Source organism: Wolffia australiana, chromosome 11 (assembly GCF_029677425.1).
Source record: "Wolffia australiana isolate 7733 chromosome 11, ASM2967742v1".
NCBI classification, from domain to species: domain Eukaryota; kingdom Viridiplantae; phylum Streptophyta; class Magnoliopsida; order Alismatales; family Araceae; genus Wolffia; species Wolffia australiana.
The window spans coordinates 543,263-568,710 of NC_135845.1; the positions used below are offsets into that span (position 1 = coordinate 543,263).

At 38.3% G+C, this 25,448-nt stretch overlaps 2 protein-coding genes and 3 long non-coding RNA genes across 9 annotated transcripts; 3 read left to right on the forward strand and 2 right to left on the reverse strand.

The window, feature by feature from the left end:
• The first annotated feature begins 3,440 nt into the window (after positions 1-3,440).
• On the forward strand, positions 3,441-6,070 carry LOC144709580 (VIN3-like protein 2). Of its 2 annotated transcripts, none has more exons than XM_078583156.1 (5): positions 3,441-3,528; positions 3,690-3,788; positions 3,941-4,586; positions 4,651-4,949; positions 5,021-6,070. In XM_078583156.1, the coding sequence occupies exons 2-5, from the start codon at positions 3,737-3,739 to the stop codon at positions 5,545-5,547; spliced, it is 1,524 nt and encodes a 507-aa protein (XP_078439282.1). In that variant the 5' UTR covers positions 3,441-3,528; positions 3,690-3,736; the 3' UTR covers positions 5,548-6,070. The 2 variants fall into 2 exon arrangements, with proteins under 2 accessions (XP_078439282.1, XP_078439283.1); XM_078583157.1 differs by having other exon boundaries at positions 5,001-5,320.
• Positions 6,071-6,798: 728 nt separating this feature from the next.
• On the reverse strand, positions 6,799-8,101 carry LOC144709582 (uncharacterized). Of its 2 annotated transcripts, XR_013583067.1 has the most exons (3): positions 7,314-7,470; positions 7,171-7,232; positions 6,799-7,109 (listed from the first exon to the last, which is right to left on the reverse strand). It is a non-coding gene; the product is annotated as an uncharacterized LOC144709582 (long non-coding RNA). The 2 variants fall into 2 exon arrangements; XR_013583066.1 differs by having other exon boundaries at positions 6,799-7,232; positions 7,314-8,101.
• Positions 6,985-12,820, forward strand: LOC144709583 (uncharacterized). Of its 2 annotated transcripts, XR_013583069.1 has the most exons (3): positions 6,985-7,122; positions 7,230-7,379; positions 12,708-12,820. It is a non-coding gene; the product is annotated as an uncharacterized LOC144709583 (long non-coding RNA). The 2 variants fall into 2 exon arrangements; XR_013583068.1 differs by lacking the exon at positions 12,708-12,820 and having other exon boundaries at positions 7,230-7,536.
• Positions 12,821-13,064: 244 nt separating this feature from the next.
• On the forward strand, positions 13,065-16,224 carry LOC144709290 (uncharacterized). Of its 2 annotated transcripts, none has more exons than XR_013582993.1 (3): positions 13,065-13,587; positions 13,653-14,227; positions 15,924-16,224. It is a non-coding gene; the product is annotated as an uncharacterized LOC144709290 (long non-coding RNA). The 2 variants fall into 2 exon arrangements; XR_013582994.1 differs by lacking the exon at positions 15,924-16,224 and having other exon boundaries at positions 13,653-13,945; positions 14,026-15,506.
• Positions 16,225-18,821: 2,597 nt separating this feature from the next.
• On the reverse strand, positions 18,822-24,084 carry FZF (Zinc finger protein 622). Its single transcript, XM_078582789.1, has 5 exons — positions 23,853-24,084; positions 22,523-23,086; positions 21,958-22,136; positions 19,971-20,189; positions 18,822-19,149 (listed from the first exon to the last, which is right to left on the reverse strand). The coding sequence occupies exons 1-5, from the start codon at positions 23,958-23,960 to the stop codon at positions 18,984-18,986; spliced, it is 1,236 nt and encodes a 411-aa protein (XP_078438915.1). The 5' UTR covers positions 23,961-24,084; the 3' UTR covers positions 18,822-18,983.
• Positions 24,085-25,448: the final 1,364 nt, after the last annotated feature.

Here is a 25,448-nt window from a genome sequence, read left to right on the forward strand (position 1 = left end):
CAACTAAATCTAGTCTGTTATTATGATCAGGGACACCAAATGGATCAAAACGTTTTATTATATTTGACTTGAACAAAATCTGTTTCCTCAACAACCTTTATTAATGACAATATTTACACGTGTATAGATTTGAGTTTACATGTGTACTAGATGAGCTTCTAGTCTAGGTTTTCTTAAAATATTATCACTTCATTTGTTTCTTTATGCATTAAAATATTGCACTACAACATCCCTTTTATCCCTCATGAACACCGACACCGTTAGTTTTCACCTCTCTAGCTTGCTATTTTTCTCTTGTTGATATCTTTTTATCTACACAGTCATCTCTCTAGAGTAATAGATGTTTGGTGTTGATTACAGGCATTAATTCATGGCAAGGAATATGGTGACCTTAATTTTCAGACATGCGCTTGAGTTTCATCACCCTAATTTGTTTTTTCTCACTACATCGTCAATAGATAACATAAGAATGTATTTTTTGGCACTATTAGGGTGATGAAACAAATTAAGGTAATATTTATGTTGCTTTTCTTAAAACCAGGATCTTGGGGCAAGCTAGTTCTACTTATACTGAAGTAATTGATAAGTTCAACTTTATGGGTTTATAACATTGTTTTAAATTAAACTTAAGAAACAATATTCATAATAATTCCTCCTTTCATGCTATAAATAATAGACTAAGGAGTTGATCCACAAGGACACACATCTAATTTCAAAAAATTTGTACAAATAAAATTTAAATAAATAAGCCCACAAGTCAAAAAAAAATATTTTTAGGACCTTTTTTGGGAACTTAGATAATCTATGTCCGGAAAGAAAGCTAAGAAAATGTTAAAATATTTAACATATATTATCCTAAATTTATTTTATTTAAAAATAAGAAATATATATTTTGTATTTTTATAAATTTTCATAGAGTTACATTTAAATAAAACCCACTACAAATGATAGAAAATGCTGTTCTCAATTTGTTTAGAATTCATTTCAATGCTAAATTAAATAAAAATAATAAATATGATTTTATGTATTTTTTAGTTTTTAATGTTAAAATTTATCTATATATATATCATATTTCGGTGTAGGAATGGATCCCAGGTCAAAAAGATCCCCTGGTCAAAGAGACAATGCAGAGTGACCAAATTGGGCCTTGTCTATACAACATAACAGTTCGGGGTACCCTAAACTGAGTAAATTTTGAAGGGGATTTGAATAGAGATAAAATGGGATGCAACATTGGAACTGTAAATGACTGAAACTTTTTATGAAAGTTTAGGTGAATAAACTAGAGAATTTTAGGTTTGTTATGAAAAATAGAAAGAGAAATGGTGTAAAATGGGTGGATAGAAAGAAAAATTAATGTAAAACAAACGTTAAGTAGGGGAAATTGATGGGGATAATGAAACTTAAATCGAAGTTCTTATAGTATTGATGGTCATGTCTTGAGACCCCAATATCTCTTCTTAAACTTGGACTCTTATATTTTGTCAGGGTCAGGCATGTTGCTATGCAAGAAAAGGATGAATAAAAGGAATACCACTTCAAAATACTTAATTCAACGTGGTTGAACAACCAGAATCCTGGATGGACGTGCTTTGCTGGCAAGCCACTGCTAGAGCATGTCTAGAATGAGTTAGGGAGATAGAGGAAGATATCATAGGTCATGATCTAAATGCCCTTCTCAATTTTCCTTTTTTCTCTCATCTCAACTTCTTACTCTCTTTCCATTGGTTAAATTTGAATTTTTGGAGCTCCATTTGAATTTTTTTCTCCTCATCACAAGGGAGGGATCCAGGACATATCCCACACCTCTCTAGATGCTTCTTTAAAGTCCAAAACTAAAGATGTTTTTATTTGGCTCAATAGCCCAAATAAATAGCTCTAAAATCACAAGGGCTGCTATAGTCCGTTGATCACTACCCAATTAGATAGTTCACATATTATACTTAAAAATATTCAGCAGTAATAAAAACTTCTTGACATAGAAGTCAAGCAGAGCTAGTTTAAAATGCCCAAAATGTGCATAAAGGGTTATTTATGTGAAATTCTGAAATATTAAAATAATCTGGATAATAGCATGAAAAATGTGATTTTGAATGATTAAATTTATATAAATTTCATATAATTATAGGCATATTTATTATGTTATCATTAATCAATACGGGGTTTGCAAAAATTAAAACAGAATAAGTGGTATGTATCGCAATTAAGGAAGAATAATTTAAGATAATCAATTTTGATTTCCCCATGAGGCCCAATTTTATCAGATATTATTTGAAAGATAACAAAATTTCTACATGGCCCATTAAGCTGGGCCTATGTCAAGGTCTAATGATCACATGGGGGAACATGTGGCCTCAGACAACTTATGATGATGTATGCAATGGAGGGTTGATACAGAATGACACAAATTCGGCAGTTCACAGTAAATCTTAAGAAACAGGAAATGATGTAGATGGTATTATTTTATGATTCTCACTGGTCCCCAATTGGTGCGCCGCCTGTTAGAGTGAGAGCACCCACACTTAAGATTCACACTCTGGGTTCAAGCTGACTCACGTAAACTTTGTCAACTTGACTGATACAAGCAATGAGAGTTCTGGAAAAGATAATGCAAAGTAATGGCTCTTCTCTAAATATACCAAATTATGTGGTAGCTTGTATTATTAATATCTAAAGTGAATGATAATTCAAGATGGGATGATTGGGCGGTTATGGAGGGCTTTCACCCTCATCCCACATCCCTAAATTTTGGGTCATGCGCACTCATGTGAAGCAATGACTTTAGAACTGGTTCCGATTAGAGTTCTTTCAGAACCAAAGTAAGGCACGTAGCGATTGATTTTAATCAGAAGTAACCATTCTTCCTTAGGCACCCCGTTTTTTCTCAAATTGATATTTCAAGGTCTCCTTGTCATTCAGTTGTTACTTTTTGTTCTCCAAAGACCACTCTAACCCACGTGGGATCTGACCTTTGTGTATTTGTCACAGGGAGGGTTTGGCAGTCCTGGTCTGGTCCTAGTTATGACCATCGATCCATCATAAACTGGCAGACAGACAGTCATACTTCAGTCTGACCGGTCCCCGGTCCAAAATGGCAAACCCTAGCCACAAGTGGTAAGGTCAAGGCTGCATGTTTACATAATAATACCAAAGACGGCGGTGATTCGCAATTACAAGATAGTTATTCCGATTTTACTACCTTGAAGTCAAGTACAACCATGGTCATGAAATGGGTGCTCAAGCTTAAGATTAAGATCATAATCTACTCTGAAGTATCAGGACAGAATATTCAAGAAAAAAATAATGAAAGGGGATGCAGCCAAATAATAATAATGTTAATATTTCGTCCAACCGTCATCGTCATCGTCATTGTTATCGTCATCGTTATCGTCATCGTAAGAGAAGTTATATTTGAATTTTTCATGGGTCAAGGTTCAAAGGTCGACTTGGGCGTAGAGGAAGGTGGCGGAGTGATCGTCTTCCCTCCGTAGAATACGAGATGGCGACGTGCCTCGGCGAAATTCAAGGGTAAGGAACCGCCTTCTTCCAATTCTTCTCGCTCTCCTCTTTCGGATCTGGGTTTTTTTTCATCAGATTATATCTTGTTCACTTCCGGATTCTATCCTCAATGCTCGTGATTGATCCTTCGAATGCTGTTTGAATCGTCTTTTTTCCCGTCGGAGTCGCAGATTTGCCGGGTAGATTTGGAAATCGAGGTTCCGGAGCTGCTTCTGGAATGATATTAGAGAAGAAGATGGTATCAGAGCCCTCGGATGCTCCGCCGGCTGGTAAATTCTTCGTCCCCAGACCTTGTTTCGATCTCAAATTCGCTAGGTTTTTCACATTTTCGGCTTCGAAATCGTCTGTCCTGGATCATTCACTTTCGTAATCGTAAATTCGTGATCTTTGGAGCAACAAAGTTTGATTTGGAATTATCCAGGATTGGGAGTGAATCCACTGAAACTCGGGGAGATGAGCGTGGAAGAAAGGCGGAGTCTTGTACGGGAGATTCATCAGCAGGCCGCCGCCGCCGCGCCGGAACTGCTTCAGTCGTGGAGCCGTCGTGATCTTCTGGAGCTCCTCTGCCTGGAAATGGGCAACCAGAAAAAGTTCACAGGCCTGACCAAGTTCAACATCATCGACAGTCTCTTGACCGCCATCGCCGGAGTAAAGAAGAACAAGGATAAGAAGAAGAAGAAAAAGAAAAAGAAGAAGAAGATGGAAGGGAAGAAGTCGCCCATGGTGATGAATTCTTCGGTTAAGTCTGTTGAGGAAGAACCAACTCCATCAAATCGGCGCCGGAAGAACCCTAACCCTGGCCGCCTTCCCCTGGAGAAGATTCTTGCCTGGGAATTGGCCGACAAAGGTAAATTCTGCCGGAATCCTGGTTGCAGAGCTGCCATGAGAGGAGAAGAGAGCTTCTGCAGGAGGTGTTCTTGCCATCTCTGTGGAAAATTTGACGAGAACAAGGACCCAAGCCTCTGGTTGGCCTCCAAATTTGATCATCTCCGTGGCGAAACTTCTTACCATTTGGAGTGCGTCCTCAATCATCCAGAGTTCTTCCATGGCAGAGTCAACTTGTTGGGGTGAATTCTTTATCTGTTCATTGTTTTTTGTGCTGTTCTTGGTGCTGATTGATTGTTCTGGCAGGAGCTTGAGGGAGCAGTTATCGGTGGCGAGGAGCGCACGGAGAGTGGGGGCTCTCTGTTACAGAATTTCTCTGAGCAGGAGGATCATGGCCATTGAAAACAGGCTCAAAGACCTTTGGGATGCAGTGGAGATGGCGGCAAGGGAGCTCGAGGCAGAGGTTGGGAACCTTGAAAGCCTTCCGGAGGCGCTACGAGCCAGCGAGGTCCATGGGCTCTCCTCTGCCAGAGAAGTCCACAGCCTCTGCACCGCCGCCCTCGCCATGGTCTCATCCTCTTCGTCTTCTTCCCCAGCTACCCAGGGTGAGTGATCTCTGAATTTCTAATTTCTGAGGTGCCCTCTTGCTCCTCTAGTCAATGGTGATCATTTGCAGATGAGTTCTGGTTCAAGTCAAGGAGCGGCGAGTCATGGAATTCTTTGCCACAGATCGCAGACATGGGAGATGAGGATGACGATGACGATGATGATGATGATGGTGATGATGATGAAGAAGAAGGTTCTGTTCAAGGGAGTCACAAAAAAGTGAAGCTGGATTTGAACCGGACACTTGAAGAAGAACCAGGGAGCTCGTCAAAAAGGAAGGGGATGAAGAGGAAGAAGAAGAAAGGGGAGAGAGGGTTAGGGTTAGAGCTGGAGGGAGATTACGAGCACTGTGTGAAGACGATAAGGAGGTTGGAGAGGGAAGGGCAGGTGGAGACGAGTTGGAGGGTGAAGTTTCTGACATGGTTGAGCTTGAAGGCAAGCACAAAGGAGAGGAGGGTGGTGAGTGCCTTCATCAATGCTATGGCTGATGACCCAGCAAGCCTTGCTGGACAGCTTATCGACACCTTTGCCGATGGGCTTTGCATTAACCCAACCCCGCCATTGCCATCCGGTTTCTGCACCAAACTCTTCCATTGACTATCTCTATCCATAGGTTCTTCCATTGACACTCTCTATCCATTGACTCTTCTGTTGACTCGGTCTAACCGTTGGCTCTTTCATTGACTCTCTCTCTAATTGACCCTTCCATTGACTCGCTCTCTTGCATTGATTGTCTCTCTCATTGACTCCTCTCTCATCATATCTATATCTCTCTTCCAGTATATCCATTTCTCTTGATTGAATATCATTTCACAGTATCCGGCATCCCTAGATTCTGTAACAAAAGCCCCCTCCATGGAAAATCATGATAAAATTAAGTAATTTACTTAAGATGCAGCGCAATATTACGTATCGACCAATATATATATTGCCAAAAAAGCAAAAGAATCAGTTGTGACTTTCTGTTTACCAGGGCTTCCCCTCTCTCTATGTCAATTCCTATTTTCCATTGTATTTCTCTGTCCCTTCATTGAAGTGACAATGGGTTGTAATTATCTATGGGACTTTGTATTGTTAGTGTCAACCTATGATAAGCTTGTTACAGCGACTTGGTTGTATCCCCTTGATGTATCATAAATCATGTTTGCAAATCAACATTTTTTAAGGGTTTATGAAGTCATATAATGAAATGAAGATACATTTTTATGCAATTATTCATCCATTATGTAAAATGTCATATTTTTAACGAGTTTTTGCATTGTTAAAAAAAATTATGAAATTTGTTGATTAAGTAGAAAAAAAATTTAAAAAATAATAAAAGAAAGATAATAAATAAATATGAGGGGCTCCCGAGGAGACGCCGAGGCGTGCAGTCATGGCTGCACCGCAGGTGCCACTCGCAGTCACAGCCAATGCTACAGCCGCAAGCGCAGCCGAAGCCGGCTACTCAAAGTGGCCCAAGGTAACAGCATCCCGTGCCCAAGGTAAGTCACGTTATTTCGATTTATATGGATATGAATCTCGAAATGTATATACTCTGTGCTTTTTCTAAAACAAGCAATATGGGATTGTTATAACACATCACTTTTCAGAGGATTGGGCTGGGCCATAGAAGGGCAAGAGTGTGATCAGGCCATAATATACATAGAAGGGCCGCAACCTTGAGAAAAATAGACACAAAACCAAATCAGGCTTCTAGCCAACCCGGCCCGAAGCCCGTATCCGTTTGGGCTTTTATTAAAATAACGATATAATCTTGACTGTCGATCTTCCTTTTGAAGATCAAACGGTCAAAATCAATTTTTAATCTTTTTTTCTATTTTTTTTTTATTTTCAGGCGACAGCAAATCACGAGCACCGACGTAGATAAATCAAAAGCAGGCAGGTAGACAACTGAGGCTGACGTGGCCGAGCTGTCTAAGCAGGGTCCACCGGAGCTTAAGAGGGTCCATGGCTACATTTAATCGTAACCGTTGAACCATCTTATAGAGGATCGGACGGTCTAGAACAAACTCGACCGATTTCCTCCTTCCGCTGCCGTCTCCATTGCCAGAGACATCACTCTGGAAACAAGAAGGCGGATTTCTGCCGATTCGTTGCCGGAGACCGTGGCAGAAAGATCCCAAATCAGTCAGGAAGGTCTTTGAATTGTTCCTGACCTATAAAATTTATGTAAGTTGCCGAAAAAACAATCTTTGGCCGCGGAAACTCTGAATTAACCTTTTGAAATAAAAACGACGGAGGGGAAGGTCCTCCGTCTTCTTCTCGTTTCTCCTCAGTCTCTGGTCAAGGGTGGTGACAGAGTCATGATCTGAAGACGGATTAGCGAGGGAGAAGACTGGAAGAAGGAGATGAAGATTTACCTAAAGGACGATGCCGCCGGAACAAGATCAGGAGTTGTCGGCGACCCCGAGCTGCTGCAGAATCGGGTAAGTAATTCAATTTTTCTAGTTAGTAGTATAGTGTAATATTAATTGAGGATTGAGGAGTCATCCTCAATCCATCTCCTCAAAATCAAAATCGAGATGATTTGATTTCGAGCAAAAGTCTCCATCAAGGTATTTATACAAACACCCTTCATGCAAATCCTAAAATTGATCTTTTAAAAATCATTTTTAATATTTTTAAACCAATTACAAATCTAAAATATATATATGATAAAATCTAGGAAGATATACTTCCTATCCTATATGCATCTTAAGATAAAAAACAGTAAAATTCACTCTCGTTCCTTAAAAAAAATACATATAAATCTGTTTTATTCTACTAGGCATTTTATCGAACAGCTTATGTGCAATATTTGAATATCAAAATTCTCCTACCAAACGACTTCTCAAAATTCTTCAAAAAATTTCTAAAATCACTAATATAACTCTACTAAAAATATGTAAATTTGAGGTTAAAATAAAATCGTTAGAGAGGACTTCCTTTATAAATCACTGTTAAATTATTTCTTGTTCTCTCTTAAACATTACAACAAACACCTAGCGGTGTTTATTTGCTCTCCTACTCATTAGCTAACTTTGAATTTAAGAGCCAATCCTTGTGGAGATGACCTTACTCACAACTATACATTCCTGAGTAATTTTACAAATTAAAATTTTTATTTGATCAAGGTGGAAATAATAACAAAGACAAAATTACACCTGATTTTTGCCTTCGTCAAATTGACTCCAAGGGACGCCAATCCCCGGCAACTTGGTTGTATCCCCTCTTTACACCTTGGAATTAGGATTAAATATGTCCTGTAAATAGATGGATGGATATATTAATTAAATTTAGGATGTGAAATGGGATGGGACCAATGGTATCATGTCATTTGTCCTATTGCCATCCATCCCTAGCATTTTTTTTCATGTTCCATCTAGCATCCCATAAGAGTGAAAGAGATGTGGAAACATCTCTAGTTGGGAATCAACTAAAATTTTGTAAAAGGGTAGCAATGATTTTTTTTGTAATGGTATTTCTCTCTCTGTAAAACCTTTCCCTCTATCACCACCTTCAACCCATGATATTCCCACAGCCACTGGCATGGATAGCAGGTGCTACTCCAAATCAATATTATTTGTTTAATTGATAATATCTAATCAATAAAAACTCCCTGGGTGGCATCCAGGGCACGGCTGGATCAGTCTACCGAAACAACCCTAGGGGTTGGTCGTACCCAGCACTGTGTTTTTTGCCCAAAAAATCAATATAATCTATCATTTTATCTATATTTTTATATACATTCTGTACAATTCTGTCTTTCTTTGTCTTATTGAAGTGCCCTATTGGGGACACTTGGTAAGAAGTCACTTTTATCTTGTTGACAAGTCTATGAAGACGGTTGTTGGCCAAACTCTCTATGTCTTACCCTAAATCTCTCAATAAATCCTCCCTGACACAATAATATATATAATTCAACTATAGGGGTATTTATTTTTAGACCTTTGGTGGTGGAGCATGGTAGCATAGGGGTGGAATCCAGTAATGTGTGGGAACCGTGTACTAAATAAAGGAGATGGTTGTGACCAATGAAAATAATATGAACCATATTTTCTTTTTTTGTGGAAACTGAATCAAATAGATGGTCATTAATAATTTAAGATTTGGGAAATCTGATAACGTAGATGGTAATAAAATATTTGAAAATTAGTGATAAGAAATATATATGGTAAGAAAATACTGCATTTTCGGCTTTGAAATTTGATCACATGAACATCTCAATATACTGTGATAGTAGGTATCGTGTTTCTGAACTTGAGAATATATTTCAATGAATTACATGATTGTTACACTATTTGTTGCTCAAAACTAATCTACATGTTGATTGGGAACTGTGGCATTGATCAAGTGAAACACAGACTTAACCAACTTTATTTATTCTTGATTTCAACTTTTATCATACTCTTGGGAATTGTAGCCTGGATCAACTCAATCTGAACTTGATTATTTTGCAGAATAAAAGGGATTTTAAAATCCAAAACGTAGACCACGTCACCTTTGCATCTTTCCATGGATCAAATCCTAAATTTATTTTTTCCTTGAATGAGTATCTTCAAAATGTTCATATACCCCCCCCCCTCTAGATGCATGCACTCAATCTTTAGAGTTGTGGATATCATCTTAGTGCTCTGGAATTGTATCATGGAACCTTTATCATCATTTGCTACTATATATGTAATAACTACAATAGACGCCCCCCCCAATGACTTACTATATGGATGACCTTAAAACTATATTATCGTATTTAGGGACTCATAGGTCATAGTAAAAACACACACATCCATTCACAAGGCGTCTCTGGTGTCTCAGGTCTGAGGACCACTTACGCATGATGGATATTATGTGGTTGTCAAGCCAATCACACTACCATATTTCTTTAAGTTCATTGAATAAAATATGTGCGTTCATTATTATTCTGTGTGATGATTATAATGAAATCCATGAAAACCTGCAATGACAAAGTGAATTATGATGAGATCATAATGCAGTGATCACTAGTCTTTAAACATGTATTCTAAATATTCCTATTCGATGGATAGTCGAGACAGACATTGAATTATTGAGATAGAATAGCACTAACTGATCCTACTTATACGATAAGTATAGCTGATCTTGTAGCTATTAGTGTGGCGACACTAAGGACAGATAGTTGGTGCTCTTTGGAGAAAGAGTTCACTGAATTGATCTGAACTAATCCCTGAATGGTATTATACCTAATCGTCAATCAGGTTGATTCAAGTCACGATTGTATAAGTAATCCACTGACTTGATACACCAAGGACATCTTGTGAGTGGACGACTACATTTAGACTATGACTTACAAGCCTCTAATCATGGGATTCAAATAAGTTATAGATTGGATGTAGTTAGAAGCTTACGTAGATGATTGAGTGGTCAAGATGGGATCATCCGCCCTTGGTATAAGAGGAGATTGGCTCGAGGAAGACGATGCAGAAAAATCCCTGGCCAGGATAGTGGAGATATTGGAGAAGGCGTTCTCCAATGATCCCTGTTACGCATCAGCACTAATCAAATGACGGATTAGGTTTTGACGATAAACCATACCCTGAGTCGTTCAAGAGTCTCACGCGGATGATGGATTATACATATACGATAACCAATGACGGAAAAGGTTCGATGAGAGAGTTCGAAACTACTCAACATCTTCTAACACATGAGGTGTAGCTTGGCACCCCACAAGCTAGAAACTCAACCTATCGATTGGGTTAAATCAATCCTTATTTAATTAATCTATATGTTGATATAGTTAATTAATATGGTTGGTCAAAAAATGTTATTGGGCCATTAAAGTTATTTACTAGAATGATACATGGGCCTAAAGGGTCACACGCACAAGGTCATAAGGGCATTAGTGGATATATTTTACTTTGTAGGGCTTTTGAAAAAAACTTTAAGTGAAATATAAAGAGGGAAAGGGGTCTCATGTTAAGCACCCATGCAAGCCTGATTTGAGAGCCCCTCCTTTCTTCATTGTCTACTTCAACAAGGAGAGAGTCTCCAAGGAGTGTTGAACAAGAAGAGGTGGAGATCTAAGCACTGAGTGATCGTGTGGATACTTCTAGAGCCGGACGCGTGAACGGCTTTGGAAAAATCTCAAAGTGAGCATGTCAAGGGTAGAATAAGTTCCCCAAAAAGGTAATTTCAATGTTATGTTTTAAAGATCAATTGTGAACCAATTGACACAGTTCTGCATACATGGAACTTGTTTTCCATGGCCGAACCAAGGCATCGAACCCAACAACATGACTATTACATGAATCAACCTGATTGATGTTAGGTATAACACCATTCATGGCTTCATAAAGATCAATTGAATGTTCTCTTTTTGCTAAAGTGAAACCACTATCTGTCCTTAGCGTCTCCACACTAGTGTATATAAGATCAGGCATAATCATCATATGAGTCGTACTATATAGTGATCTTATATCAGGATATTCTGATATCCTTCTCACATATCCTTTGAATAAAATATTTATACTATATGTCTAAAGCATAGTGATATCTACTCTATGATTGAAAGATAATTCACTTTTTCATTTCATGTATTTATAGACTTCTGTAACAACCATTGCATGTGGACTATAATGAAAATATAATATCAATGAATTCTGAAAAGTATGTGAAATTTTTTATTGGCTTTCAGGCCTCATATAGTTCCAACACTTACATTAATGAATAAGGCATAGCTTGGAGTATTGACACTGATTTAACTTACTTCATGATTCATAGAAGACAAAGCTTCATGAAGATAACAAACTATAAATTGTGGAGTCTTGAGAGGAGGAGGAGAAGTTGAAGCCTACTGTGAAGAACAATAAATGAAAGTCAGAGTAGTAACTTGAAGATGAACTTGATCTCACAACCACAAATTCCATCAATGCTAAGGAATTGTGAGCAAGTGTATGGTGAACCTTATTAAACCTCTGTAGGAAATTCAGGGTGTGTAAAATAAATCTACAAGTTTGGGCCCATTGGAGCCGAACTCTTGAATGGTAAGTAGAGAGTGGGAACTAGAGTACCCAGACACAACATACAAGAGTGAGTTACTCCCTAAACATGGATAAAAATGAAAGTTTCGTTTACTTATATTATCTATCTTTCACTACATTAAAAAAATTGTTATTAATCTACATACTAAACTATTTAAATAATTATAAAAATTAAATCACCAAATTCTGACCCTTACAAATGAAAAATCACAATGTGAGATAAAATACATGGACGTGCAAGGGGTGAACTGTATGATCGTGTATCTTGAACCACTTATATATTTTCATCTTTTTCAGTGTCTTCTTAGATGAATCTATAAATTTGAGTATTACAAGGTTTGGATATCCACGTCTTGTTCAACAGCACCTACACTTGATCCTCCATGTCCCTCCTCCAAAACATATTTCTTAGGCACTTATCTTAGAGTTTTTCCTCATCCAAAAATAGAATGTTAGTAGAGAAGTGAAAAAATAATCTCCCTTTATGAGTTATTTCATAACTGATACAAAGGCTCATTATCAAGAGCCCCCGAAAACTCATTGTCTCTCTGTTTCATGAGCCCAAAAAATAGCTCCCACTATCTAGTCATGTCACTTGCAATATCCATCTACATCATGTCTCTATCTATGTATCCAGTAATAAAGGGGAATGTATATTTCTTCTCCTTATATTTTGTTCCTCATATTTGATGTAGCCTTAGTACACAAGCAATGTAGGAATAGAACTTGAATCCACAAGTTTTTCTCTACTTGAAGCAGCTTTTCTCCAACCCTTGGTTCTGAATGGGGGATGATGGAGAACCATCGAGAAACCCCTAGTCAAGCCCACCATCAACCGCGACGTGATGCCCAAGCCAGCGTGAAGAACTCCACTTTCAAGTACACAGCTTGACGATCAAATGGGTAAATTATGCAGTTTATTTTACACATTTCTTTATTTGTATGGACTTTTAAAGGGGCCTCCTGTCTAGGCCTTGTTTTATTTCTGATGTAATTGTTTTACTTTCCCCATTAGGGGAAGGTCTCTCACTTGGACCATTCCCCTAATGACCCAGTAAAGCATCCTCCTATATAAAGGGGGGTATGCCTTAATGTAGAGACAGATTTGTCATTTTGAAAGGTCAAAAATTCGGGTTATTGGTCTTGTTTGTTTTCTTTCTCTTCTAGTGCTGGGTTCCATCTCAGATCTGTCTCGAGAGACGGTTATAGGCAAAGAAAACAGTGAAAGAAGAGTTTGTCATCGCCAGAATTCCATCAGATCGTTCGTGAAACAAGATTCCTCTGTGTGTTCCTTCTTCTACATTGCACCCTAGTGATTGAGAACGTTGGACGAAGACTCAACGGTGGAAGAAGGGTTGAAGTCCTCCACTCGTCAATAAGGAACGATTGGTCTCTGTTCTTCTCCCATCCTGACCTTTTCATGGCCGTCCTTCACAACGCCAGGATTGCTCATCAACGGCACCTGGTGGTGTCATCAATTTTGGTCAAAATTTGATAACGGTGGAAATACTCTGAGAATTGGGCATTGTGGCTCTTGTTGAATCGATGAATAACTCCGAATAACCGCCAGGACGTATTCCCAAGTTTACCATGAGCGATTGTCTTCCCCCCGAGTGGAGAATCTCCTCTGCATTATTAGGTAATGCCCAAATCAAAGTTTCATCCTTGCCCGGGGAAGTATTATCGACATTCATCTAATTTCAGTGTGAAATCTTGTGTCCCTCACTCGGAGTGCTGTCACTTGCGGTGGATTCTTGCCCCCGATCGCTGGTTGTTCCGTCCGAACTCCCCTCTCTGTGAATTTGCCCGAACAGCACTGATCGTAGATTATCGAGCGAGAATAATATTTACTTGATCGTGAACTTGGATAGTTCTTTGATTGAACATGATGATTGCCGTTACCATTCAAATTCGTGGGGACCAATCTCTCCAATGTTGGAGCTTGCCCTTTTCCTGACAATCGGGTGAATGAAACTGTTTGGATTCTGCCTGAATAGGTGCTTTGTTTGTCCTCTATAAAGGACGTGTTGGTTATTCTGAGGCATCTATATTTGTTCTGATAAGCGTGTTGGAACAGTTTCCTGCATGTTGGAGGGCTGGCCTGTGAACGATGACTAATTGTGGGAATTAAGGGATCGAATTGATTGATTCCTCCTAGCTGCATAACTGTGAAGGACTCCCATCATCTTGAGCCTGCCAGTCTACTGTATCTGCCTCAACAATGTGAATTCTACTACTTCTTTCCAAGGGCTTCCTCAACAACGACGCCTCCAAATCAGGTCACTTCCAATCTTCCCCTAAACCCCTTTAAAAATTTACAGCTTAATTATGTTCATCAGTACCAATTTCAGCGTTCCTCCGTCGATTAGTTTATTAGGATTATCCATCACAATTGAATGAGAGTAGGGATTTATCCATTTTATTGGTGTTGGATTAAATTCGTCATCGACGAAGGTTGGGATGCCTTTCAGGCAGTGATTGCCTACCCTTCTTTGTCTGTATTCCAGCAGATCAGTCGAGTCATTGGGAGCCATCCATCCTATACCCCTTCGTGTATTTATGTTGCTTCTATCGATCTGGTCGGCGGTTTTCTGAGTACCAACGTTGTATCTCCTAGTTAACCATTTCATTTACCTTGGATATCTATCAACGACCGTGTGACGTAAACCAAGTCGATGGCTCCGTTGATTCGTTTTACATCAAGGGTTGTACTTGAGTCCACAAGAATTGAAACACTCTCTATCAAAGAGAAAACTTAGAGGGGAGACATAGGAGTTTCAAAAAAATAAAATAATTAAATAAGCATCCTTCAAAGGTACAAGGGGAAATTATATAGGCCAAAAAAAGTTGGCAGTACCGATGAAGAGACAACTCAAAACATTGAGAAAAACAACTCTGACAAGCTAAAACAGAACTTCAGGAGCCTGACAGGCCTCAACAGAGATATTCTATAGATTATAGGGCCTTTGAAAATCTGTGGCAGAGAAATTCTGAAGATTCTGGCAAAAGAATAATGTCTTAGAGGATTCTATGAGATAATTATCTGTTGGAGGATTCAGTCAGAGGATTTTGTCATAGAAAAATATGTCAAAGGATTTTGTGGGTCTCTAGGTACTTCTCTACAGATCTTGTCAACTTCTAGAAGGATATCCTCCTTGGGTCAACAGTTTCTAATGGGCCTCAATAAATGTGCTTGTAGATACATAAATGTTCTTCATTTCAAGTTATCTTTCCCTTTATCGTTCACACCTGGAAAAACTCATGAACTTTGAATTAGCCTGTGAAGTTATGCCAAGAATATTGACTTATTTAGTTTCTTTCATTTCGATCTTCTTGCACCATCATATATGACTAAAATCTTGTATAAAATTAATAAGAAAATGAAAAAAATAAGCTTATTATGTTTTGAAACTTCTGCTTGTATGGAAAAAGATTGTTCTGGCTCACATTTCCTTTGGCAACTTCTTTATTATCTCCTCATAATGGGCTCTTGCGATCAAAGTTTATAGTGACTACTCTTCTTCTCATCCTTTTTTGGAAAAAACAATTTAGAGCACCCACTGATAAATAAGTGGCTTCAACATTCTTTGATATTATTTCGTGTGTATTCTTACTCTCCAAGTAAATGTCATATGAAACACACTTTCAGGGGAAAAATACTTAAAAATCATACTTTAAATAATTTGTAATTTACGCCTATTGTTGGAAAATGTAGAAGGACAATAATTTTAAAATGGGGAGTTTGATTGAACAAATCAACGTCAAAATAATATTTTTCCCATGACCTAAAAAATGAAATCATGGAAGAGGAGAAGATGCCTACTAGTATATAAGCATATTATGTAGAATTTTAAGCCCATGTACTCTCACATGGATCCACAAAATAACTCTATGGTTGTTTGGAGAATATGAGAGTGTAGTCACCATAGGTGAAAATTTTAATGAGCGTCTCACTCATAAATGTCTTGCTTGCAGAAGAGAAGACGAAGAGTCGCTATACTTGGGTAATTGATTATTATTATTCTTATAATAATAATCGGCAATGTTACCACAATCTGATTATACATCAATATGTTCGATCTCGCTGTCAAAGATTCAAAAAATCTGGATGGGACGTCTGAAGTAGATCATATGTTGGTGAGACAATTATGGAAGAGAGCCTTTCTGGTGATTGTATCAAAGATATACATTATCTGGAAAACTAAGATAGGTCATTAATTAGAGTGGATCTAATCATCATGGGTTGGCCTGAAAATTTTCAAGCTAGTACTAACACAAAACAATATTAGTAGGGTCCTAAATATGGGACAGAAAAGGTTATTTTTGTCATCCATCAGGATTAAATATAATATGATTATTCGACATATTAGAAAAACAAAAGGTTTCAAAAAATACCTGATTGTAGGAACCAAAGCATAATGAATGCTTTTATGGGCAAAGATGAAGGTGATGTTGTAATGAATTGTATGATTTCTATGGAAAAGTCAGATTGAAATAATGCTAATAGGAAAATATACATGACACAGACAGATAGAGTGATTGGCCCATACCAATTAAGAGAAAGGTGCAATGAGGCACACTTGTCGCCAATCTCAAAGATGTTTGCTACCCAGTTCTGTCTAGGATAAGCTAAACAAACCCTAAGGGTCATATGATTATTATTGGGGTTTCCAGTTCCCTGCTCAACCTGGGAAACTCTCTCTTCTCTATACTGCTCCAAATTCCACTTCTACTATCTCTGCTCTACCCTCATCAGCTTCCCGGATTTCTCATAAAATTTTATTTACAATCTCTCATAGTTCATAGACTTCACCATGAAAGTCGACATACCCTTGATACTATGTTATTTGGTGCGTGGTGGTACCAAATTAGAAGTTATATGAATCCTAAATGTAGTGCTCTTCACAAGCTTCACATAAGTTTCCAGTGTCACATAAACCTTTTCTATAATATAATTTGTAATTTGGATATTGTACCTACACATCATATCTCATATACATCTATTTCTTTAAATGTGTATATCTCTGTCTATTTATCTATCTTTCTGTCACTCTAACCTCCAGGAGGGATTTTGGTCAGTCCCGTTTGGAATACTGGTTATGTCAATAGTGTTGATATACAGGGCACTGTATGTCAGTGTATCATGCTTGACTTATGATATTGATGGTGATGACCCTTCCAGAACATCTTATGATTTAGAACAGCATTGATGGTGGAAATTTGGATGTCTGACGTACACGCATACATATTCCTCTGATTCTTCTTAGTGTTAGCAATGTATCATGCTTGATATATAATGATGATGATGATTATGATGAGGATGGCAATCATAATGATGATGTTGGAAAGGTCTCGCAGCATGTGTTTGCGGACTATCCATTTCAATAAGATTGTCAACAAGATACAGTGGGGAATGAGTCGATCAGAAGTGATTCTAAGAAAAGGTCTCTAAAGATGGGGGTGGAGAGCAACATAATCTGCAACCTCCCAAGAACATCCCTTATTAGTCAAAAAGTCACTCCATTTGTTGACTCAGGTATGTGGGACCCACACTCCCACCTGAGTTCATGCGCATAGCCTTATTGTATTTCATTGTATTTTATGGTTGAGTTTGACAGATAAAGGAATTGTCCACGCCTGGCAATATTTTTCAAAAAAGAAAAACTTAATCTAAGTAATGCAGTCTAGGTAGGAATGGAAAAAAAGTTCCGTTTGGTCACATCACGCGCGAATGCTCATAAACTGACATGAATATGAACTGCAGAAAATAGATGCAAACAGATAAACTGTTCGTGAACAGGTGGGAATTTTCTACAGTAACTAAAAATGGTAATATTGAGGATAATTTTTTTTTCTTGGTGATGATGCAATCAGCTGTGGCTTGGGGGCCTCCAAAGAAGTTTCAAGACTGATTGAGGAAGACGTTTGTATGTGTGCATGATGAAAAGGGAGAGAGAGAGAGAGAGAGAGAGAGAGAGAGAGAGAGATGGATGTGGAAGACAGTACTAATAAGTTCATTATATGCTTCCTTTTAATCATTCTTGTTACAATACACTTTATTTGTTGTTTGCTTCTCTTACGAATAATCTCTACCAAGGCTATAGACAACTTCAGAGTTCTCATAGTTTAGAATTTACTATACCTTTCATTTAGTCATCTCCATCTCTGAATATCTCTCTCTGACTCTTGCATTCAATGATGTTATACTTGAGAATGAAGAGAAGGAATGGAATATCAACTTCTAAGCTTGCCATTTCTTTCTCGTTCATTCAAAAAAAAAACCAAAGGATTAATAACGGATGTGTACATGAAGATCGGCTGGTCTCGGACACAGCATAAGCCTTTCAAGACCAGACTCTCTCACTGAACAGCGGTCCAATCTCGAACGAACCGAACACAAACACAAAAGGAATTTATCAGCCGTTCCTCCGACAATGAAAACCAACTTTTGATCCCCAAGTCCAGGAGTATGAATAGGACTTTTATCTAACATTTCTCATATTTCATGGATCTCACCATGAAAGTCTGACATCTCCTTAAATACTATTTTGTTGAGGATGAGAGAACATGATGGGAGACTTTTGTGGAAACAAATTAAAAGTATATGAATCCTAAATCTAGCGCATACTTTTCAAGGTTCACATATTTTTACTGGGTTGCAAAAACATTACCTTTATATTTGCCACCTACCTATCAATCCCACCTCTTTCTTTTGAAGAAAAAAAATGCGGATCCAACCTCATACATATCTCCATCTTTAGCATACGAGTCCTTAGGAAAATTGCCATGAACTTTCCAGGTTCTCATCTTAGAGAGAGCGAGACAAATAGACAGATGGAGAAATAGATAGAGAGAGAGAGCGAGAGAGAGAGAGAGATGAAAGAGATAGGTTTTTTGAAAAATATGGCCAGGCCTAAACCATTCATTTAATTGACAAACTGGACAATTAAATACGATGAAATACAATAAAAACATGAACTTGGGTGGGAGTTTGGATCCCACATACCTGAGTCAAAGGATGGTGGTGGGCGTTGACTAAAAGGGGACGTTCTTAGGGAGGTTGCGGATGACATTGCTCTTCATCCCCATCTTTAGGGATCTTTTCTGAGATTCATCTCCAGTGCGGCTCATTGCCCGCTGGATCTTACTCCTCACAATATCCTGCTTGGATTGGACTGTCGCCAGACACATGTTTCGATACCTGCCCAACATCATCATTATAATCGACATCTTCGGCATAATCATTAGCATAATCATCATCGTTACATAACAAGCATGGAACATCGCTAAAGAAGGCTAGCAGGAATATATATGAGCGCACATCAAACATCATAATCACCACCATCAACACGGTTCCAAATCATAGGATGTTCTTGAAGGGACATCACCATCACTTTCGTAAATCAAGCATGATACACTGATTTATAGCGCCACCTATAAGTTAAACATCATCACCACTATGAACATAACCAGCATTCAATACGGGAATGACCAAAATACCCCCCTGGAAGGTAAAATGACAAGAATAGCCCTAGATTGAGACGATTACGTTGTAATCACCATCATCGTCCTGGAAGCAGATGAATGATGGTAATGACAGTAAAGTAATTGTATCTCGTCAGCAGAGAATGGTTATGAGACAGATAGTGACGAAATGAGATGATTGAACAAAATCACCATGGTCATCATCATCCTACCGGCAGACGAGACAATTAGGACGATGATTCTGTTACCATCGTCCCCCTGATGCGGACAAATGATGGGGATGGTGGTGTTCCATCATCGCCCTCTTGCCCTCATCATCGGTGACGGCAAACACTAAATATTGCCCATAAAGCATTAGACATCAGTAACAAGAGTAAATTAAGAGAATAGCAAGGATCTATAGCACCATCATCACTCATTAAGGAATGTTAGAGAACATATCATCAGCAACGTAAGAAAACATCTGGAATATACAGCACAAACAAACATCATCATCATCATCATCATCATCATGTTCATCAGAAGATAGAATTGTACCTCAAAGCCAAGGAAACGTGAAGTGGCACATTCCCAGAGGCTGACGGACGGGGTTTCTGCCTGTAATACCGCAAGAACTCGCGAGACCCGAAGGTCTTAACCAACACCCTGTTTTCGCTTCTCTGGGTTATAATGAGCTCGGAGCCACCATATCCAAGCTCGATGTTCTGGTTGGCCTCATCCGCAACAACAATTTGATTTCCATTCTCATTTTCGTAACTATAGGAAAACCATAATGCCTCAGCCAAATGCAACACAAAAAAACCACATGAAATGATAAATATATTGTTGAACGTTGGGGTGTATTACAACAGCAACCTTACATTATGTTTCTATTGAGGAAGATCTTGGAAGGGGGAATAGAGTATGATAGATAGAAAAGATAGACATTAGTGGTCGCCCAACCGATATCCGTCCGTCATCCGGTATCGGACAACTGATATCCGATATCCGAGAAAAAATGGGACGGTGCCAGATATCGGATATTGGACGATATCCGTCTCTGAGGGGTAGACGGATATCAGTACCGGATACCGTAGGTAGAGGGACGTGACGGATACCTGATGTCGGATATCGGTTTTTGATATCCAGATATCGATACCGGTATCGACCGACAAAAATTAAGTTATCAATTTCATTCATTTGTTTATTTAAATATAACAACTTACATTTTGATATGTTATTAACCTCATTCACATCATTACCAGATATCAGTACCGGATACCGTAGGTAGAGGAACGCGACGGATACCGGATGCCGGATATCGGTTTTTGATATCCGGATATCGGTACCAGTTTTGACCGACAAAAATTAAGTTATCAATCTCATTCATTTGTTAATCTAAATCTAACAACTTACATTTTGATATGTTATTAACCTCGATTAATATATACAGTGTAATATTTTTATTTTCTTCCATATCGGATAACAGGATTCGCAGTTTGCATTAAAATTCGAATCCTGTTATCCCATATGGAAGATATTTTAAATCGTGCGCTGCATATATTAGGTATATATATTAATAAATCAATATTATATTGATATATTTTCTTTATATTATAATCGGCTTTTATATAATATATATTTATGATATTAATGCTTCGTCTAATAAATACAGGCCGAAATTTCTTTTATCTTCCATATGGGATAAAGTAGGCAGAGTTTGTTAATCTCAGAATCCTGCTGTTATCCCATACGGAAGAAAAAAAAAAGTTCAACTTGTATATATTACAGCGCCAATAAACAAATTAAAAGCTCTAAATACCCTCTACCGTAGGTTGATTCGTCTAATCGCTGTTCAATAATGAATTAAATATATTTTTATAAAATATATCGGTGTTGGATATCGAAAACCGATATCCACACTTGATGTCCGACATCGTCATCCTTCCCCCTGAGACGGAGACGGATCTCGACATCGAGACGGATATCCGTATCGGATATCGGCACTGTAGCAAACGATATCCAATACCGATATCCGATATCTGGATATCGAAATGAACGGATACCGGAAATTGCCTTTCCGGTATCCGATAAAACATCCATCCCGATACCGTCATCCGGTACCGGTATCGGGACGAGCGAACACTAATGATGACAACAAAAATAGTTATCGTCATCCAAAAACCTTTCCTCATTATCGCCATAATCTGCGGATTGAGTGATGGTGTCAGTTTTATCATCGTCGTTGTTATCCTCCAGCGGGCAGATGACGATTTGGTCATCACCTATTGTCATCTGACAAGAGATAATGATGACTTTGTCTCGTCTTTTTCATCCTGGCACTGAAGAAAGATAATGACGATGGAAATTTTTTCATCGTCATTGTCATCCTGCTGAGGATAATTCCATCATTATCATGGTCATCACCACCGTTAGAGCAAACAGTAACCACTACATGTTGCCCTTTCAAAGGACCTCCCATGGCAGAATTATCCCTGCCTGGGTAGGGGATACTAACATATTACAAATGAAAACGATAATTCACCTGCTGCTGTAATCGTAGAACTCTTCCAACTCCACTTCTTCATCATCTTCATCGTCATCACCATTCCCATAGCGAACCTTACAGTGACCTTTTGCTATCATATGCTTCCTCACTGCCTCCAGGCTCTGGAATGGGTGGCATCTATCATTACAATACAAGCACCTGAAGTCTTTCATAACCTGAAATATTTAAAGGGATATATCAACAACATTGCCGAGAGTAGCATTTGCAGCGATGAAAAAATCATCTTCATTGTCCAAAATCCTCATCATCATCACTGCCAGCAGCTAAAGTGTTCATGACAGTTTTTTGATCCTCGCAACCATCGTGGCCACTGACGAATGATGATGACATTAAAAATGTTGACATCTAATGTTCACCGAGGCAGAGAGACAAAAAGGGATGACGAGAAAAAACATTTTTAGCCATCGGGGGAAATAAAAAAGAGTGCCACAGATGAATCATAGAGAAAATTATAATTAGCCGTCATCCTAATGTTATCATCATCAGTGAGAGCGACACTAGCCAAAAGGTAGAGTGACAGAAGGAAAGGGTTTTGATTCACCTTAAGAGCGAGGTATGTGAGGAAGCCTTCAACATCCTTGAGATATTCAATGTCGGGTATGAAGAACCCATGCTGTTTATGCATATGAACCACGCAAGCTTCAATAGTTTCATGTTTTGAATCGCAAATGAAACAACAAGAAGCATCAAAAACTTCATCCATTCCATCATCGTCATCAGTTTCATCCTCTTCTCCGTCCAGATTCATGAAAGACTCATCATTGGAGTCGATCTCCACCCATTCGTCTTCACTTTCTTCATCTTCATCATGTTCTATAACTTTCTTAAGAGCTGATCTTCCTGTAGTAGCATGCCCGCCGGATGAGTGGTTAGGAAGAGGCTTAACATTAGTCATCTGGGAAAAAGACGTTGATCCTTGCGACGCCTTTACGATATGAGCTTTTGATTTTAAATGTTGATCCAGAGCCTTTGAACTTCTATACTCTTTTCCGCATAAGACGCAACTGTAGGACATAGGCTGTGCATTAGCACTGTTCTTCTCTTCAGCCAGTGCCAACTGCCTAGCCTGGAACAAGGCCTCCGTCACTCCAGGTAATCCTGCTACCTGATCAGTTGCAAGATATTAAGAGATAATACAGAGAACACAAGCTCATGACAAGTATTATAAACAGGCAAAAAATTTAAGCCAAAACCAACAGAAATTAGAATAACCGAGAGAGATATAAGCCAAAACCAACAGAAATTAGAATAACCAAGAGAAATATAAGCCAGACCCAACAGAAATTAGAATAACCAAGAGAGATATAAGCCAAAACCTATACTCTACTGCTAATTTTTATGATCGCAAAAGAATATCGAGAGAGTCATTCATAAACCAAGATGTTAACTTTAGAGGGAATGGATTCAGCGATATCCCTTCGTCAGAAAACCTACATGAAACACGAGTTACACAAGTATGAAATTGAAAATGTAAACCCGAACCTAAGTAGCAGAAGCCTTCCACGCACTCTTCAAATCTTGTTTATCACGATTTTATCATGTCAATAACATGAACGAAAATCGTACACACTTTCACGATTACAGGATAGGGCTAATAGAACTTAAAGTTACAATATGCGAAGGGGAAGGATGGGTATAGTAAAGGACCGTGATTCATTAGAAAGTTCTCTCCGATAAAATAAAAAACATATCTTCTTGGGACCAAAGTATCAGTAATCCCAAAATTTGGACAAACTATCCAGAAATTAGGTTTCCCACAAGCAAAGATAATCGTCACACACAAAAACGAGAAAAACCCGTGAATAAATCGCAACAGACGGGCCAAATAGAATAAAACAACGAAAAAAAACTGCACAGGGAACAGGAAATACCTTTCGCTTGAGATTGTAACGGTGCCATTCGGACTTGTAATGGAGTTTCTGCTGCGTTTCGTCGACGAATTCCTTGTTACAGGCGTTGCAACTCAATACTCCAGGCATCTCTACTCCCAAATCGACCAAACTCTTTTCCAATTTCCTCTGAATCTTCGCCCCTCTTCCCTCGAACTCTCGAAGATTAATCGATCGCGCAGAATAAGCTTCCGAAGAGGCGGTCGTCTGGTTATTGGGCGGTCGTCTGGTTATATAGGAACCGTTTCTATTGATTTATTGGGCTTCTCAGGCCCAAACTAATGCAACAAATTAGATCCATTATCTATCTCAATAATAAACCTTAAAAATAAAGTGAAGTTTTGACTTTGAAATCCTAGCAATTAATTTCTTGATGGCTTTGAAATCTGCTAAGTCTCATAAGAATGATCCAAAACTAGATAGAAGCTTCTTCTTTATGGGTCAGAGTGTCTCAAAGATTGATGGAATAAGCCCAATATGGCCCATTAGAATGGTCCAAACTAGGGTTCACTATATGTCATCTTTCAAGTCACATCACATGTGATAAACCGGTGATGGTTTACGAAGACATGAAGGGAGTCTGAAGGCGATGCCACATGAATGGTGATGTAATGGACAAACTGGATGACATGATCTGACGTGACGCCTGAAAGTGGGACATGTGTCGCGATATGTTATAATGGTTGGATGGCAATAGTGACAGATTCTTATAGGACAATGGAAAAAATAATCATTACTTTGATAATTATTAATATAATTAATCGACTAGGATTTGATTCATTTCTGAATTATTTCCCGTCTTAAAGGGTAACACACAAAGTACTCATAGCTAAATAGGTGATCTTGATACATATTTTTAAAATGAAACACTATAATTTTTAAATAAAAACAGCACATTAAAGATGACCAGAGCTCACATGCAGCAGTGCAGGGAAGAGCTCGGTCACGCACAGCATTAGGACACTCATCACACAAAGGAGGCTCCAAATGAAAGGTAGGATGGGGTTGGAGAGAGAAATAATTATGAAACATGAGGTCCTAAATATAATGATTTAGTCACATTGTGAGGGGAAAAGCTACTTGCCAAAACAGAAAAATGCCCTCTATTCCAATTGTGTTTAGATTACGATCTAAGAATCTGTAAACATGATATCCTAACCAATCTTAACTCTGATGCAATAATAAGTCTACTAAGTTGATTGAGTGGTCATGATGGGATTTTATGCCCTCAATATAAAATGATTTAGCTCAAGAAAGATGATGTGCTGAATTTCTTGTCCAAGTTATTGGAATATTAGAGAAGAGTTCTCTAATGAGTTTTCAATACATAAGTACAAATTAGAATGTCTGATTAGGGTTTGATAATTGACCATAACTTAGGTCCTCTTAGCATCATCAAATAGATGGGGGATTACACATACACTGCACAGAAAGATTGGAAGATTCAATGAGAGAATTGATATAATCTTTTGTATCTTCTCGAGCATGAGACATACATAGGTCGGTAACTTAAAGAATTGATTGTGTTAAATTTATCCTTTTTCATTTAATATATATGTTGATATATTAAATTTATTA

Excerpts from the sequence above, each read along its gene's own strand:
- LOC144709580 (XM_078583156.1), top strand. The coding sequence starts at position 3,737 with ATGATATTAGAGAAGAAGATGGTATCAGAGCCCTCGGATGCTCCGCCG. Across the intron at positions 3,789-3,940 it reads CTCGGATGCTCCGCCGGCTG|GATTGGGAGTGAATCCACTG; the intron begins GTAAATTCTTCG and ends GGAATTATCCAG. Across the intron at positions 4,950-5,020 it reads TTCTTCCCCAGCTACCCAGG|ATGAGTTCTGGTTCAAGTCA; the intron begins GTGAGTGATCTC and ends GATCATTTGCAG.
- FZF (XM_078582789.1), bottom strand. The coding sequence starts at position 23,960 with ATGCCTGGAGTATTGAGTTGCAACGCCTGTAACAAGGAATTCGTCGAC. Across the intron at positions 23,087-23,852 it reads GTTACAATCTCAAGCGAAAG|GTAGCAGGATTACCTGGAGT; the intron begins GTATTTCCTGTT and ends GCAACTGATCAG. Across the intron at positions 22,137-22,522 it reads TCACATACCTCGCTCTTAAG|GTTATGAAAGACTTCAGGTG; the intron begins GTGAATCAAAAC and ends TAAATATTTCAG.